Source organism: Mytilus edulis, chromosome 4, assembly GCF_963676685.1.
Source record: "Mytilus edulis chromosome 4, xbMytEdul2.2, whole genome shotgun sequence".
Lineage (NCBI taxonomy): Eukaryota > Metazoa > Mollusca > Bivalvia > Mytilida > Mytilidae > Mytilus > Mytilus edulis.
The window spans coordinates 9606153-9623489 of record NC_092347.1 but is presented as its reverse complement, the minus strand read 5'-3'; the positions used below and the strand labels follow the sequence as shown (position 1 = coordinate 9623489).

General features: G+C 33.1%; 1 protein-coding gene across 2 annotated transcripts in view; it reads left to right on the top strand.

Moving 5' to 3' along the window:
* Positions 1 to 17337, top strand: part of LOC139518912 (uncharacterized) — a 64756-nt gene that overhangs the window by 11545 nt on the left and 35874 nt on the right. Inside the window, exons 6-13 of one of the 2 annotated variants that reach the window (XM_071310596.1) lie at positions 5651 to 5810; positions 6599 to 6762; positions 12533 to 12659; positions 13258 to 13485; positions 14096 to 14243; positions 15211 to 15274; positions 16347 to 16423; positions 16696 to 16879. In XM_071310596.1, the coding sequence (XP_071166697.1) occupies positions 5651 to 5810; positions 6599 to 6762; positions 12533 to 12659; positions 13258 to 13485; positions 14096 to 14243; positions 15211 to 15274; positions 16347 to 16423; positions 16696 to 16879 (1152 nt within the window). Of the gene's footprint in view, positions 1 to 5650; positions 5811 to 6598; positions 6763 to 7094; positions 7261 to 12532; positions 12660 to 13257; positions 13486 to 14095; positions 14244 to 15210; positions 15275 to 16346; positions 16424 to 16695; positions 16880 to 17337 lie in introns of those variants that run through there. The other variant, XM_071310597.1, reaches the window with a different exon arrangement.

The following is a 17337-nucleotide window of genomic DNA, read 5'->3' as shown; positions in this document are numbered from 1 at the left end:
GGACAATTACGCATTCCACACGCATTAACATACTTTTGGTTAGATCTTCTTGATTAATGTTTATATTTCCATGCATAAGCATTGTTTCAATTTATAGGTTAAAGTTGCTTAACTCTGGGAGTATTACACCACAGACATTATATACACATGTGTATATATATGTCTATGCATACACTAAGAGGTTCCTGACTGGGTGACTGGTATATACATATATAGTGTATATGCAGCGAGGTTGATATATTTGAGTGGTGCCATGGATCTATATTTAGTAAGTCCAATCTACCTATAGAATCACATGAGTGAACAGATGATCACATGATGCAAATCAGAACGAGGTTGATCCTTTGTAATGCAAAGTTAGACTATTTATTTAGGAGACAAAAAATTAAAATTTCGTATATGTTAGTGTTTGGATAGTCAGGAATTGTTCGTAGTTTGAAAGTTTAACTATAGTGATGTTATTCATAATTTTCATTTGACATGAAATTATGTTTGTAAACAATTTTCTTTGTTAATGTGTTTGCGCTGATAGAGAGGGCACGTGTGTTTAGGAAATTCCGAACAATGGCAGAGGAATTTATTATTTTGGATCCAGTGGTGGAAAACTGCAATGTTTTCCAAGACCAGGCAATAGTGGTGAAGGATGATGGTTCTCTTCAGTTGATTCATACTGGCGCTCCATCATCTTCACAGCCTACCCGTTTACATTCTGTTCCGAAGCGAGCGACAGTAACTGTTGATAAAAACAAAAAGGGGGCGGAGCCTAATTATGTACCTTTTACCGCAAGTGTCGAAGTTAATCAACAGAGACCGGATTTGTTAGCTCAATACAATGAGCAATTGATTAACAATCAAAAACTTTATTTTGAACAGCAGAAAGCAATTAATGAGCTTACCAAGTCCGTAATTGAAATTAAAAATGCGGTTCTTCACAAAACAGCTGATTCGATTGGGCCTAGTGCGCCGACGCAGTTGAGAAACAATAGACGGGGCAAATCTCCGAATACTTTTTATGACAGTGTCTCGGAGGAGGAATCGGAACGGGATTATGAGTCTTCCCAGGAAGATGAGGAGGATCATGTGGCGGAGGAACCACCTCAAAAAAGAATAAAAGTTACGACGAGTATGTCCAAAATGGAAAAAATGAAAAAAGTTGAGAACATTTTGTCCAAGAAACCAAGATTAGGATTGCCGGTACACGATGAGATAGCAAAAATTGTTAATCAAGGGGCGGAGTCTGCCGTAGATCATAAAAATAAAGAAGTTCAGGAATTAGTGGATAAATTTGTTCGGCCAGAGAATTGTGAATTTCTAGAGGTTCCTAAAGTGAACAAAGTGCTGTGGAGTTCTAAGGAAACATCTAAACGTCTGAAAGATAATGACAGATCCTTGCAAAGAACCCAGGGGTATCTTGTTAAAGGGATGATACCGGTTGTTCAGCTAATGGAAAAGTCTTTGAAAAGCTCATCGGAAGAATCGGAAGAAACGTTTGAACTATCCCTGGACTCCCTTAATTTGTTGTTGTATGCTCATAGAGATCTGTCTAGTCAAAGAAGGAAGTTGCTAACGCCAGCTTTAGACAAAAAATATTTAGCCCTGAGCCACGAAGATGAGAAAATTTCGCCGAACTATTTATTTGGGGACAGAGAAAATCTGGAACAACGGATGAAAGAAATAGACGATAGTACTAAACTGGGCAATAAAATGAAAGTTAAAAGTACATGGAACAGGGATAAGGCCCATGTTCCTGAAGTTAAGGACATTTATTCTCGGAATGATATTTTTAAGTCTGACAATGCCAATGGAAGTTTCAAAGGGAAAAGTGGTTTTAAAAACAATTTTTTAGCCAAAAAGGCCCAGATTCAACGAGAGCAGAAGAAACCCTACAACAAGAAAGGAAAGGGGAATCTGGGTCATTAGAAATGGACACAGTTAGTAATAGTAATGTAAGTACATGTACATTATTAATTGTCTGCATAATACTACTGACAACTTTGTTGCGGGGAAAATATCTCAGTATAGTGAGACATGGAAAACAATTACAAGTGATAGAAACCTCTTGAATATTGTATGTCAAGGTTATCACTTGGAATTTGAATGTGAACCATGTGGTACATGTTCACGGAAAGAAATTAAATTTAATGAAAGTGAACAAATAGTTATCGACAATCTGTTAACAAAATTTTTACACAAAAAGGTTATTGAACCTGTAATTCATCAGTATGGGGAAGTATTATCTAGTATTTTTATTAGGCCTAAAGCTGATGGATCATTTAGATTAATATTAAATTTAAGTAATCTGAATGAGCATTTGGAATATAAACATTTCAAGATGGAAACTTTCAAGTCAGCATTAGAATTAGTAAAAAATAAAAATTTCTTTGCAAAGTTGGATATAAAAGATGCATATTACAGCTTAGGAATAAAAAAGGAAGATAGAAAAATTTTGAGATTTACTTGGAAAGGTCAATTGTATCAGTTTACAGCTATGCCTAATGGTTTATCACCAGCTCCTCGCATTTTCACAAAGTTGTTAAAACCTGTGTTATCTTCTTTAAGGAAAGAAGGATAATTATGTTAATTGTGCGTATATTGATGACATTTTATTGGTAGGGGATACTTATGAGGAATGTCTAAATAATGTTCAAGAAACAATGAAATTGTTTGATAGCCTTGGATTTACTATACATAAAGAAAAATCAGTTGTTGTGCCTGCTCAAAACATTGAATTTTTAGGATTCAGTATAGATTCTGTGAGCATGGTAGTGAAATTAGCACCAAAGAAAGTTGCAAATATTGTGGAATTATGCAGAACTTTGTTAAGGAAGTGTTTTGTTACCATACGTGAATTTGCGCAGTTAATTGGAAAATTGGTTGCTAGTGAACATGGTGTCTTATATGCACCAGTTTTTTACAAAACTTTAGAAATACAAAAGGATGTTGAATTAAAATTGAATAAAGGAAATTTTGATGCTAAAATTATATTATCAAATGAGAGTAAACAATGTATAAACTGGTGGATTGAAAACATTCATAATAGTTATAAACCAATTGTTTTTAAGCCACCAGATAGAAAAATTGAATCTGACAGTAGTATGTTAGGATATGGAGCTCTTGATGTAACAAATAATCTTACATTATCAGGTGTTTGGAGTTTGAGTGAACGTAATAAACATATAAATTTTTTGGAACTGAAAGCAGCTTTTCTTGCATTAAAAGCCTTTTGTTGCAGAACTCGTAATGAACATGTACAATTATTTCTTGATAATACAACTGCTATTAAGTATTTGAATAAAATGGGAGGAAGAAAAGAAGAGTTAAATAATTTAGCTAAAGAGATATGGTTGTGGTGTATACATATATAGACAAATTTGGCTGAGTGTTTTTCATATCCCAGGGAAGTTTAATATAAAAGCAGATGCGTTAAGCAGACACAAGTCTAATTCAGATATGGAATGGATGATTATTGATAGTATTTTTGAGTGTATAATGAATAAACTTGGTCCATGTGACATTGATTTATTTGCATCAAAACATAACAATAGATTAGAACAATATGTATCCTTTGGCCCGGATGTGAAGGCTTTGGCTGTTAATGCATTCTCTTTAACTTGGAATACATTTTATGCATATATATTCCCTCCTTTCAGTGTGATCAGTGCAGTGTTACAGAAAATTTGTCAGGAAAAAGCAACCGCATTAGTCATAGCACCTTTATTTTCAACACAGCCTTGGTTTCCGCAGCTACTACAAATGATTTGCGATCAACCATATATTTTGCCAAAAGTGGAAACGATTCTGATGAATCCCAAAACAAATCAAACTCATCCTTTGAAAAACATGAGATTGGCGGCTTTCAAGATCTCAGGAATAAAATGTGTGAGGGAGGAGTATCAGCAGAGGCTGCCGACATCATCATCAATTCCTGGAGAGATTCTACCAAAAAACAGTATGGGACATATATCAAAAAGTGGCTGCTTTTTTGTGACAAAGAAAAAACGGATCGATTTGATCCATCTGTAAATAGTGTATTAAAATTTTTGTTAGAATTGCATCTAAACGGCTTAGGATATAGTGCTGTTAATACTGCTAAATCAGCAGTATCTAGTTTTGTTTATCTTATTACTAATGTGCAAATTGGAAAACATTTTCATGTTAAACAATTTATGAAGGGAATATTTAATAAGAAACCTGTTTTACCTAGGTATAATTGCACCTGGAATGTGGAAATGGTGCTAAGTCTTTTAAAGACTTGGAACAAAGATATTACATTAAAAAACATAACATTTAAATTGGCTATGTTATTAGCTTTAACAACAGGTCAGAGAATGCAGAGTATTTTCTTAATAGATATTAGGAATTTGGAACTTGATACATACTCAGTTAAAATTAGATATGGAGACTTGCTTAAGCAAACTAGACCTGGATATCAGTTACCAGAGATATTTATAGAAGCATTTAAGCCAGATTATAGGATTTGTGTGGTTCATACATTACATGAATATTTAGAATGCACAAATAAATTAAGATTAAATAACACTCAATTGTTTTTGAGTTTCCAAAAACCGTATAAACCTGTAAAAAAGGGTACCATTGCTAAGTGGATTAAACAAGTTTTAATTATGGCTGGAATAGATATGACAATCTTTACACCTCATAGTACTAGAGGAGCTGCTACTTCCTATGTTAGTGGTCGAATTCCTATAGCTACAATTCTTCGCACAGCTGGATGGAGGAAAGATAGTGTGTTTCGAAAATTTTATCAAAGACCTATTACTAATGACAGCTCCTTCAGTAATGAAATCTTATTGGCCAAGAGAAAATAAGATAGTTTGTGTATATAAGGATGTATATAATTCCGAAATTTAGAATTAGTAGAGTTTCCATTATAGGAATATGTAGTGTTTTTAGTATAACTGTTGCTACTTTACATAGATTTTTACTGAAAGTGCAGAACTGAACTCTAAAGACTCATGTGATTCTATAGGTAGATTGGACTTACTAAATTAACAAATTAAACAAAACTTACCTAAGTTGTAGTTTGATGTTAATTTGGTAAGGTCCAATCTACCAGAATCACATGCCCGCCCGAGTTGTGATTTGTGCCCACCCTCATTATGGAAGTTTCAGTTCCTGACTTTCTCCACTCTGAAGTCTGATTTGCATCATGTGATCATCTGTTCACTCATGTGATTCTGGTAGATTGGACCTTACCAAATTAACATCAAACTACAACTTAGGTAAGTTTTGTTTAATTTGTTAATTAGTGGAAATACAGAATCAAAACATAGTTTTTATGTTTATATTAATAGAAGGGTTAACCAGAGACATATATAAACTATATGTATTTATATTTCTCTGGGTTAATATACTGACTGGTCTGTTCTCATTCCATTGTTCTTGTATTTTGATAAATTCTAAAAAAAAAAAAAAAAAAAAGTCACTTATAATGGTTTTATTTTAATTTTAAGTGTCGACTGGACCAATTTTGCACTTTTATTTTTTTTTTTATTTCGCCCCCTCGACCCTAATTTTTTACAAATTTTCTCGTTAAACAGATAAAATAAAAAGTCTGGCCTTATATGTATATGAAAATCAAAAAATTATGTGAATAAGATGATTGATGCTAGCTTTTATTTTTATCTTGCAGATAAAATTAAGAATCCTAGATCTCTAATTAGCCGTATTCAAGGATATCCTGACCCGACTCTTGGAATAGGGGAAGATGAGCAAAATACTGATCAATTACTGCTAAAAAAAATAAGAAAGAACTTAGATCATGATTTACTTTATACTGATGACTTTGAAAGGTATGTAAAATATTAATTGGTTTCTGTAGAAACAGTGCAATTAAAATATCATGTTTCAAAACTCAATACACTGCAATTATTCACGGTGCCATACCAAGAAACTTGGATATTTTTCCCTAAATGCATGTAGAAAATTGGGAAAGTTCCCTTTGAATACTGCTTAAACCACTACCTTTTGATATTTGGATTTAGGGACATTTCTCCCAACACAGTGTCACATCGTGTCATACCAGGTTATTAATTGCCTTTATCCTTCTTATCTAGAAAGTGTAAAACTATCAACAGGACAAGATCAACAAATCAACATATCGAAAAATGTTTCTTAACTCCTTATAGGAGTATTGGTCCTTCAAAGACATTGTAACCACTTCTGATTTTATGGAGAAACTTTAGTAAATTAAGAGAAACTGTATGGCAAAATTGACCTGCAGGAATCTACTATTAATATAAGGCACTCCAAATTGTCAGTTGATTCTGTATATGAGTTATTGCCCTTAAATGAAAAAGTTATGTGTTTCATTGTAAAACAGTAAATGCAAAGAAACTAAAAAGGTCAAATTATTAGCTGGGCACAAACAACAACTTGGTTAACATGACTAAAATAATCAGTTAACTCTTTTTAGGAGTTGTTATCCTTGAAGGAGGTTTTTCCAATTTTAGGCATTTTCTTTTGTAGGAACTATTTGAAATATCATCATTGCATTGTATCAATTTTATGCAAATTAACAGGTGTTCTTGAACGATACAGGCTCCTAAGAGCTTTACTTATGTATGCAATGTATTTACAGTAAGTTGCAGAGTAACAGTTTGTCAGATCAAGTCCAATTTATGGCCTCAGACAATCTCACACTAAAAGAAAAAAACTTGAAGACAGCAATCTCCCTATTACGACTTAAAGATGTAGACATGGCAGGACGGATTCTTATACAGATAGCTCAGGCCTTATTTGAAGGTATGTTTTATACAGATAGCCCAGGCCTTATTTAAAGGTATGTTTTATACAGATAGCCCAGGCCTTATTTGAAGGTATGTTTTATACAGATAGCCCAGGCTTTATTTGAAGGTATGTTTAATACAGATAGCCCAGGCCTTATTTGAAGGTATGTTTTATACAGATAGCCCAGGCCTTATTTGAAGGTATGTTTTATACAGATAGCCCAGGTATCTTTTGTAGGAACTATTTGAAATATCATCATTGCATTGTATCAATTTTATGCAAATTAACAGGTGTTCTTGAACGATACAGGCTCCTAAGAGCTTTACTTATGTATGCAATGTATTTACAGTAAGTTGCAGAGTAACAGTTTGTCAGATCAAGTCCAATTTATGGCCTCAGACAATCTCACACTAAAAGAAAAAAACTTGAAGACAGCAATCTCCCTATTACGACTTAAAGATGTAGACATGGCAGGACGGATTCTTATACAGATAGCTCAGGCCTTATTTGAAGGTATGTTTTATACAGATAGCCCAGGCCTTATTTAAAGGTATGTTTTATACAGATAGCCCAGGCCTTATTTGAAGGTATGTTTTATACAGATAGCCCAGGCTTTATTTGAAGGTATGTTTAATACAGATAGCCCAGGCCTTATTTGAAGGTATGTTTTATACAGATAGCCCAGGCCTTATTTGAAGGTATGTTTTATACAGATAGCCCAGGCCTTATTTGAAGGTATGTTTTATACAGATAGCCCAAGCCTTATTTGAAGGTATGTTTTATATAGATAGCCCAGGCCTTATTTGAAGGTATGTTTTATACAGATAGCCCAAGCCTTATTTGAAGGTATGTTTTATACAGATAGCCCAGACCTTATTTGAAGGTATGTTTTATACAGATAGCCCAGGCCTTATTTGAAGGTATGTTTTATACAGATAGCCCAGGCCTTATTTGAAGGTATGTTTTATACAGATAGCCCAGGCTTTATTTGAAGGTATGTTTAATACAGATAGCCCAGGCCTTATTTGAAGGTATGTTTTATACAGATAGCCCAGGCCTTATTTGAAGGTATGTTTTATACAGATAGCCCAGGCCTTATTTGAAGGTATGTTTTATACAGATAGCCCAGGCCTTTTTTGAAGGTATGTTTTATACAGATAGCCCAGGCCTTATTTGAAGGTATGTTTTATACAGATCAGCCCAGGCCTTATTTGAAGGTATGTTTTATACAGATAGCCCAGGCTTTATTTGAAGGTATGTTTAATACAGATAGCCCAGGCCTTATTTGAAGGTATGTTTTATACAGATAGCCCAGGCCTTATTTGAAGGTATGTTTTATACAAATAGCCCAGGCCTTTTTTGAAGGTATGTTTTATACAGATAGCCCAGGCCTTATTTGAAGGTATGTTTTAAAATAGAAACTTATTGCATGTTATTTGTGATATTGGCAATTGAGCTTACTATTTTTTTGAAAATTGCAAAGCTGAGGATTGTGAAAACTTGTCAATCTTTTGTCAGATATTGTTAATAATCCTGCCTACTATTTAATTTGCATCTCATTTTTTTTGGAAGAACAACAAATCAGTATTCCTCAAATTTTGAACCAATCTTCATTTGAACATACCATATATTGAAATTTGTATACCATTCATTGCTCATCAACTTTTTATTATAAACTGAATATTTGTATGTTCTTGCACATAATGACCATAGATATCAAAATGAGTGCCAATGCATCCAAGTCAAAATTTGTAAGAGGTAACCATTATAGGTCAAAGTGCGGTCTTGAATGTAATTTTTGTCACATTCACAGAATCTACATGATCTATGAATCAAAGCTTCTTGAACTTTGGTATGAGGCTTTGTATCATAAATATAATTGAGGTGGATAATTATTCACCCCTAGTTTATCTTGTAATTCAGTTTACCATGAGAGCCTCTATGCTATCATTCTTAATCCTTGTCATTTGGTAGGCATTAAGGGTATACAATACAGTTTTGATCCCATACGTGCCATAATGAAATTTTTATGAAAATTTGAATACAGGCTATTTTTAATTATTTTTTACTGATTAAATCAAATATGTAATAAAAAATATACCATTATGTGCTACTTTTTGAATAAATTGAGGTTGAAATTTCAGATATTTCCTAAAAATTCAGATTTGTCGACATATTTTTCCTTTCGACAGAAATACATAACTTTTTTGTTTTAAATTAAACACAAGCTGTTTTTTGTTAAATTATTTGTAATTTCTGTTTTATAAAAATGTTCTCTAAATTTGTACATTTTATTTTTATGTTGAAAAAAACATAATTTTTTGCTGTATATATATTAAATTAAAAAAAATTGCACTATTGACTTTTTCATGAAAATTGGTGCACATAATCTTCATACCTAATCAAATCAAATGTCATTTAAAAAAAAATGGGTCCATGAACTCGTTTTCAAATTAAATCAGTTTGAATGATAAAAATCAGTTAAGAACTTCATCTTTTCCTGATAAGTCACAGTTTGACGTCTCAAAAATAACAATTAATGATAGCAACATTATTACCTCCCCTGTAACTGTATCCTATGCCCTTAACTTGAGAAAACTATAAGAAAAGAGATAAGTGATTTAGCAATGCATTACTGGCAATATTGGATTTTTATGCAGTTAAGCTGCATTATGCGAGCACCCTTGATTTGTGTTCTACCCAATAAATCCTGAAATACTTGCCATTGTTATTATCTAGCTCGCTACTATGTTATATATAACTAATTGAACACTTTTTTAATACTTTTTATTCTAGATTACAAAAAATATGACAAGAAAAACCTTAAATGATCATCGATTTATCCAAAAGTCTTGAAGTTACACATAGGAAGTAGTGCTTATTAAGAATCCTTGTGTAGTTCATTATGACTTGTGCTTTTAGCTAAGATGTCAAAGAACAATTGTATGAAATATTTAATCATCGAAAATCTCTTATTAAGACAAGTAGTTTAGATTTCCCAAATGGCAAAAGTCGTAGGGATATTGTTTGTCATCAATACGTAGTACAACTACGTCAGTAGTCTATTATATAATAAGTTCAACTGTTCAACTGTTCATGCTGTTGGCGGCAATTTCAAATTAGAAAAAGAAATTTTCGTAGCTTTTTAATTTAGAGGCAGGTGTGCAAATTAGCGGTGGTCAGAGGTCCGCGACCTTCCACTTTAGCAAGCGGAATTTCGACTTGGATAGTTGGTTTCTAGCTACGCCCGACGTAGTCACCTTCCACTTGAAAGAAATTACTTTGCAAACCTTCCATGCACGTCACCAAAGTCTCCAATTAAACGAGCTAAAAACTTATTTTTATCATTATTATTCATGACAGCGATGTTCATTTTGTTCAACCGCTAGCTTTATACAGAAAATCGCCTTCATATATTGTATAAATTCGAGTAAAATCGTATCTGATTGACAAAAACAACATTGTAAACACATAACAATGGCGGCCGTGAAGACATAATTTTACAATATCGGATCCGATTCCAGAAGCGGATAAGGATAATTCCGGGTTTGGCGATCAATTACAAAATAAATCAAAGCAGGTGAAAAAATAATAATATGTAAAAGAAAGAAAAGGCAGCAAAATATTTTATACAGAAACTCAAAATTACTTTTTGACAAATTTTAATTTAGAAATCCAATACAATGTGACAGCTGGGAACAGTATATCTAACAATATACATGTTCATGGTCACAGTCTAAAGTTTCTTTATCAGTGATAAATGATGATAATGCATGTGAGATGCTTTTAAAGTGGAAACATATTACTGCAATTTCGAAGGGTTATTTGTTTTTCTCAATTTTGAAGGGTCAATTAAAGTAGCTGAAAGTTTCTTTCTTAATTTTCACAAATAATGCAACTATATTATATATACCTAAATGTAAGTAAATCCTATGATATATAGGTGGCATTCTTTTGCCACTCTACCCCCTCCTGTTTGATAACTTGGAAACGGTCGAGCTCCCCACCGCTTAACCATATGAGGGGCAGATCCAGGATTTTAGGTTAGGAGGGGCGCAAACTTAAATTGTCGCCGAGGCTAAAAAAAAATTGGAGGTAAAATTATCGGAATATTCTTTATTAAGCTGAGAACAACCCATGCTTTGCAAATTTAAGGGGGGTGCAAGCCCGCAACACCCCCCCCCCCCCCCCCCCCCCCCCCCGCCTAAATCCGCCCCTGCATATATTCAAGTATAGGACAATATAATAAATAAAATGAAATATAGGTGGAGTCCCTGGAGTTACCCGCCCCCTCCTGTTTGAGAACTTGGAAACGGTCGAGATCCACACCCCTTAACCATATATATTCATGTTTGTGACAATATGAAAAATCAAATGAAATATAGGAAGAGTCGCTGGGGGGTCACCCCACCCTTCCTGTTTTAGAATTTTAAAATGGTCCAGATCCCCACCCATAAACCATATATATTCATATATGGGACAATATAACAAATCAGATGAAATATATGGGATGTCCCTTGGGTCACCCCACCCCCTCCTGTTTGAGAATTTGAAACCTGTTGAGATCGCCACCCCTTAACCATATATTCATGTACGGGACAATATAACAATTCAAATGAAAGATTGGGGAGTCCCTGAGGTCACTGTACACCCTTCTGTTTGAGAATTTGGAAATGGTCAAGATCATTACTCCTAAACCATATATACTCATGTATGGGACAATATAATAAATCAAATAAAATATAGGGCAAGTCCCTGTGGTCACCCCAACCCTCCTGTTTGAGAACTTGGAAACAGTTGAGATCCCCACACCAAAACAATATATATTCATGTATGGGCCAATATAACTAATTAAATGAAATATAGATGGAGTCCCTGGGGTCACCCTACCCCTCCTGTTTGAAAACTTGGAAACCAATTAGATCCCCACCCCTAAACCATATATATTCATGTATGGGACAATATAACAAATAAAATGAAATGTAGGGGAAGTCCCTAGGGTCACCCTACCCCCAGTAGCGGATCCAGAAATTTTCATAAGTGGGGGCCCGCTGACTGACCTCAGAGGGGCCCGCTCCAGTCACCCTTCAGTGATTCCCTATATAAGCAACCAATTTTTTTCCTAAAAAAGGCCCCCTGCCCCCCCCTAAATCCTCTGCCTACCCCTACCTGTTTGAAAACTTGAAAACCGTTGAGAGCCCCACCCCTTAATTTTATATATTCATATGTATGGGACAAAAGAACAAATCATTTACATTTACTATGGACAGGTCAGTCAGACCTCACCTTTGATCCCTGTTGTAGTGAACATTTGTCTGATTCGTGTCTCATAGCTTTTGTACTATAAAATACAAACTCAGTTTTCCTTCCAGGGAAACCAGTCCATTCATACTATTACATGTTCATACTAAGTCAATTTGAACTTCTAGCAGTCAAATAAAACCAAGGTTAACTACCAAGTAGAACAACTGCAATCATTTGGAACTTGTACCACTGCAAACTCACCATAAAAAAATATACATTGATATATGCATTGCTTTTGAAACCTTGATAACATATAAATTATTTGCCTTAATAAATAAATCATTAGATAAACATGAATGTACTATATATGAATGTTTAATGTTGAGGCAACATTGCCACAGTTTTCATAATTACGGTTGCCTTGGTTTTTGGTTAACTGCCTTCAGCGCTTACAGCGCTTTGATTATTTATTATACCCAGGCTATGATAGTAGTGACCATTTCTTTGATAATAGTACTAGTGTATATTTCACATGTTTCAGGTCCAAGAATTGCCCCTTCATCAATGTTGTATAGATTAGATGTTGAAAGATGGTTTAGCCTGTTTGTTTCTTCATTTAAAGGACAGATTCGACATGACATACTCACTGTTGCACTGGATATGAACAAGTAAGCCTTTATATCTTAAATTCTAAATTGGTCTAATATGAAAACAATATTTGGGAAAAGATGGCTACAAGAAGTCGACTCCTTTTATGGCTGGCGAGATGTTTATATTTCGAAACACCTTGAAATATCATACTGATTTGATGAGAAGGAGATACACAAATGAAAAAATTGACTTTAAATTGAGTAACACATTTCCCTTGTGTTTCTTGTGAAATTATTGTATATTGAGCTCTCAGTTTCACTATTTATGTTTCTTTCAAAAATCAGTTTTGGGAAATATTCCAAATATATCCACCCTAGTAACTTTGTAGAAACAGGGTTATCCTGTACTCATTAGTATTAAAATCATTTGCAGAAATTGTGTACGATTATAAAATTGGTACTTGTTTATTTAACATAATTATAAATTAAGTTTTTTCATGAAACTGAAAACTATCTTTGTGTAGTGCTTAAATGAAGCAAAAACGTATAACTAATATACTTCCTTTTATCTTTAATTGAAAAAATGGAAGGGAAAGACAGCTGATGATTGGACCTGGTCCATATTTTAGGGAAGCTATATGTTTGTTTTCATTGCATTTTATTGATTTTATTTTAGAAGATCATGTAATGCTGATGGGAGTGTGAGTAAGAAGTTCATATTTGAAGATAGGCAAACTACCATGAGAAGTGTTTCTTTGAAGACAGCTGGTAATTTTAACCCTAGAGATTATTTAGGAGAAAACAAGAACGCACCTTTTTATGAGCCAGTGTTAGCCTGCCTTTTAGAAAACACACCTGAAAATTTAGAAAATCTATACTGTCAGAAAGTGCCATTATCACAAAGGTATGTTTAGCATTTTTGATAAATTAAAGGTGGTAAAGTATAAACAAATGATTTGAAAATGGTTCCACAGAACTGTCTGGCCTTGGACTATCTTGTCTGTTTGTTGTGAAACTTTTCAACAGATTAACTAGAAAGCTAAGCTATCTTAAACAAAAAAAAATATTAATTAGCAAAGATCTATTGATTGTGGTCAAAACCAAAACTCTGCAGTGTGTTGTTTAGTGTGTTGTATATTTCTATTTGATTAATATTGTAATCAATTATCTTATAGTCAATGATTTTAAGCATTTTGTTTATCTTTTACAATTGAATGTGGTGATTTTCTCATGTATTGTCCAATTTACCCATATTGTAATCAAATTGCGAACAACCTGATATACGGTTTAAGAAAATACAATAGGTGTTTCCTGAATCCACAAAAATTTTGCATCCACAAAAAGAAATAAATCATAGTATATTGTCCACGAATGATGTAGTCAATATTGAACTACAGACTTGTAGGTAAGATATAATTGCAGTCTTGTATTACATTTGAACTATCTTCCATTGTAGCCTATATGAAGAATCATTGGATGTGATTATATAACATTTGATCTATCTTCCATTTTAGCCCATATGAAGAATCGTTGGATGTGATGCTTTTTCGCTTCGAGAAGTTGATACAGATTGACCAATTTATGAAAGATCCTTTAGTAAAAACCAAGACATGTTTATTAGGGGCAGTAATCCTTAGAAAACTAATCAAACTTTCCTCAAAGGTAAAAGGATTTTATTTTCAAATTGAATGTAAGTTTGAAATATTTGTTAATGGTGCACTGATATTCATCTTAATGGTAAAGTAAAAGACTTGTAGGATACGGTAGATTTTGTTTTATAGTAAAAAACATGTAGGAAACGGTAGATTTTGTTTTTTTGCATGTCAGAGTTTAATTTTTCCTTTGTTCCTGGCAGCTTGAAAAAAATGTTTCCACCCTGCTAAAGGCTGCATATTCAAGATTAATCACTTTTTAAATGTCTAATATATTACACAGTCAATTATTGGGGATACACAAAATTGATATATACAAACTCTTTTCATCCTAAAAGTAAAATAACAACATTATGGTTTTTTGTGTTTATTGACTGACCATAAAAATGTGCACATTTGATAAAGATCTTTGTTTTAATGCCCCACCATTTGTTCGTCCGTTGGTGCGTCTGTCTGTCCTGCTTCATGTTAAAGTTTTTGGTCCAGGTAGTTTTTTGATGAAGTTGAAGTACAATCAACAAAAGTTAGTACACATGTTCCCTTCATGATATGATCTTTCTAATTTTAATGCCAATTTTTTCACCCATTTTTCAAGGACCACTGAACATAGAAAATAAAAGTGCAAGTGGGGCATCTATGTAATGTGGACACATTCTTGTTATATAATGATTCAATTGATTTATCATACATGTCACACCTTTTGACTACACAGGACTCAACCAAATGAAAACTGATCAAGTCTTTCAGATTTTAGCATGCTTCTGTTTTTGAAGTTCTTTAATAATGTTGTTGTCATCTTAACAGTACAATTCGGTGGTTTGTTTGCGTGTATACACAATGAAACACACTGTGTGCCTATGACATCCAACCTAAAGTAGATTTTATTGAAAATTTCAAAACAGAATTGATGTTACTCATTGTAGGATCAGACTAGATGATTGAGATGGTTTGTTGATAGTTTTTATTATCTTTTTCAGTTTTCTAAAGTTGGTTGGAATAACAATGAAATAGAAGTAAAAGAATCCAACACAGATTGCATAGGTATACATCTTAATCTTAATCCCTAACACTTATCAATTTTCTTGATATAATCCCCTGCAAACAATGCTTTGGTGATATATAGAAATATCCCAAGCTGCTCTTTTGTATACCTGTCTGATATTGATGATGCTTTACACAGTTGTAGAACATTTCTTTAGGATGTGGTAGTACTAATAACATTGTGAAGCAGGAGTAAGCTATTTTAGTGTGTCAGCAGTTCTAGTTTCTAGTTGACCTGATTAAAATTGTCATGCACCTGATGTAGGCAACACAGGCATTAAGTATTACCCTTGACAAGTCTCCCATTGTTTTGTTTCTGTACTCTTCACTTGAGTTTGCTAATCCAAATTTCATAAAACTCATACACAATGCTGAGAACCACAACATACAGACAGATTTTAATTTAGGCAGTGAGTCATCTATTGGGGAAGACTTATCCCCCTTTTTCATTAAGAAAATTTTCAAGCTTGAGTGGGGGCATTTGTGTCGTCTGGGACATCTTTTTTAATATTTTTATGCCCCTTAATGGGCATTATGTTTTCTGGTCTGTCCTGCTTCAGGTTAAGAATGTTGATAGAGGTAGTTTTTGATGAAGCTGAAGTCCAATCAACCTGTAACTTAGTATACTTGTTCCTTATGATATAATCTTTCTAATTTTAATACCAAATTAGAGTTCTGACCCCCAATTTCAGGGTCCACTGAACACAGAAAATGAATGCCCATTCTTGTTTAATAATTTTTGCTTACCATTTGCTACTTCATTATATATATATATATGTTGAAACTTGAACAAAAGCTATGAAGAAAAAAAGAACTGAAATTGTACCCTTATAGAAAATTCTAGAAATTGAAACTCTTAGTTACCTACCAATATCAAGGAAAATCTCAAACTATATTATACGAACCTAACTTATCATTGCAACAATAGTTGATTGACTAAAATGTATCTGACCATGAATGGACAATTGAAATGATGGGTCAAGCCTTAATTGTTTGAATGCCCAATCTTGATCAGGTTGAGATGAACAAGATATTTTTTACATTTGTCAAGTTTTGACATTATTTGTTACAGATGTAGATATTTCTGACATGTTACCAGAGGTTGAGGATGTCCCAGATGAAATTGTAGAAGTCTATAAAGAATCAGAGGTAGGTCACTAATATCCATAGCAATAACAATCTAGCCAGTGTAATATTGAATTTCTTTATTAGATTAATACTTAGCTGGTATGTCATGTATGTCATTATATAAATTGTCAAAAACTGTTAGTGATTATCTCCTAAAAACCTTTTTTCAGGGAATCAAAATTATTAAAGGAAATATACTTTTCATGGACTTATTCTATGATGGCAGTTGCAGATCAAATAGATATAAAAAAAAATCACTCTACATGTGCTAAATTAGAATTATTTTAATTTAGGTTCCAGAATTTCCAAAAGATATGGACAAACGGGTTCAGATGAATATAAAAGAACATTTGATGAATCTACTTCATGCTTACAACTGTCAACAACAGAAAATCAATTGTACTGATCAAACATGTAAACAATTGAAGTCTCTCCTGACTCACATGCAAGTCTGCACAGAAGGAAGATTATGCAAAAGTATTTGATGTTTTTTTTTAAATTTTGTTTCACAAATCAAAACTGTAGCTTTCAACAATAATTCATAAAAAAGTATGTATATAGTAATTTCATCTGATAGTTTGAGAATATTGAAATTAAAATTCTAACTGTTCAGGGGAAAACAATTATGTTTAAACAACCAAAGTACGATAAACAAACTGCAAATTATTTGAAAATATTGTAATTGAAATGCTGACTGACCCATTTAACTGGGAAAACAATTATGATGTTCAATTAAGAAGTTTATTTATAAACAGATTATTGACCCATCCGATAAGTGGATTAGCTGTAATAGCAACTTTGTAAACATTAAGAAGCTTAAGGTAATCAAAAACATGAAGACAAGGTAAAATCATAGTATTTTGATGCAAAAATATATTACACTTTACAAATTTAAAAAATAATGAAATTGATTTGAAATACTTTCACATTTTGAA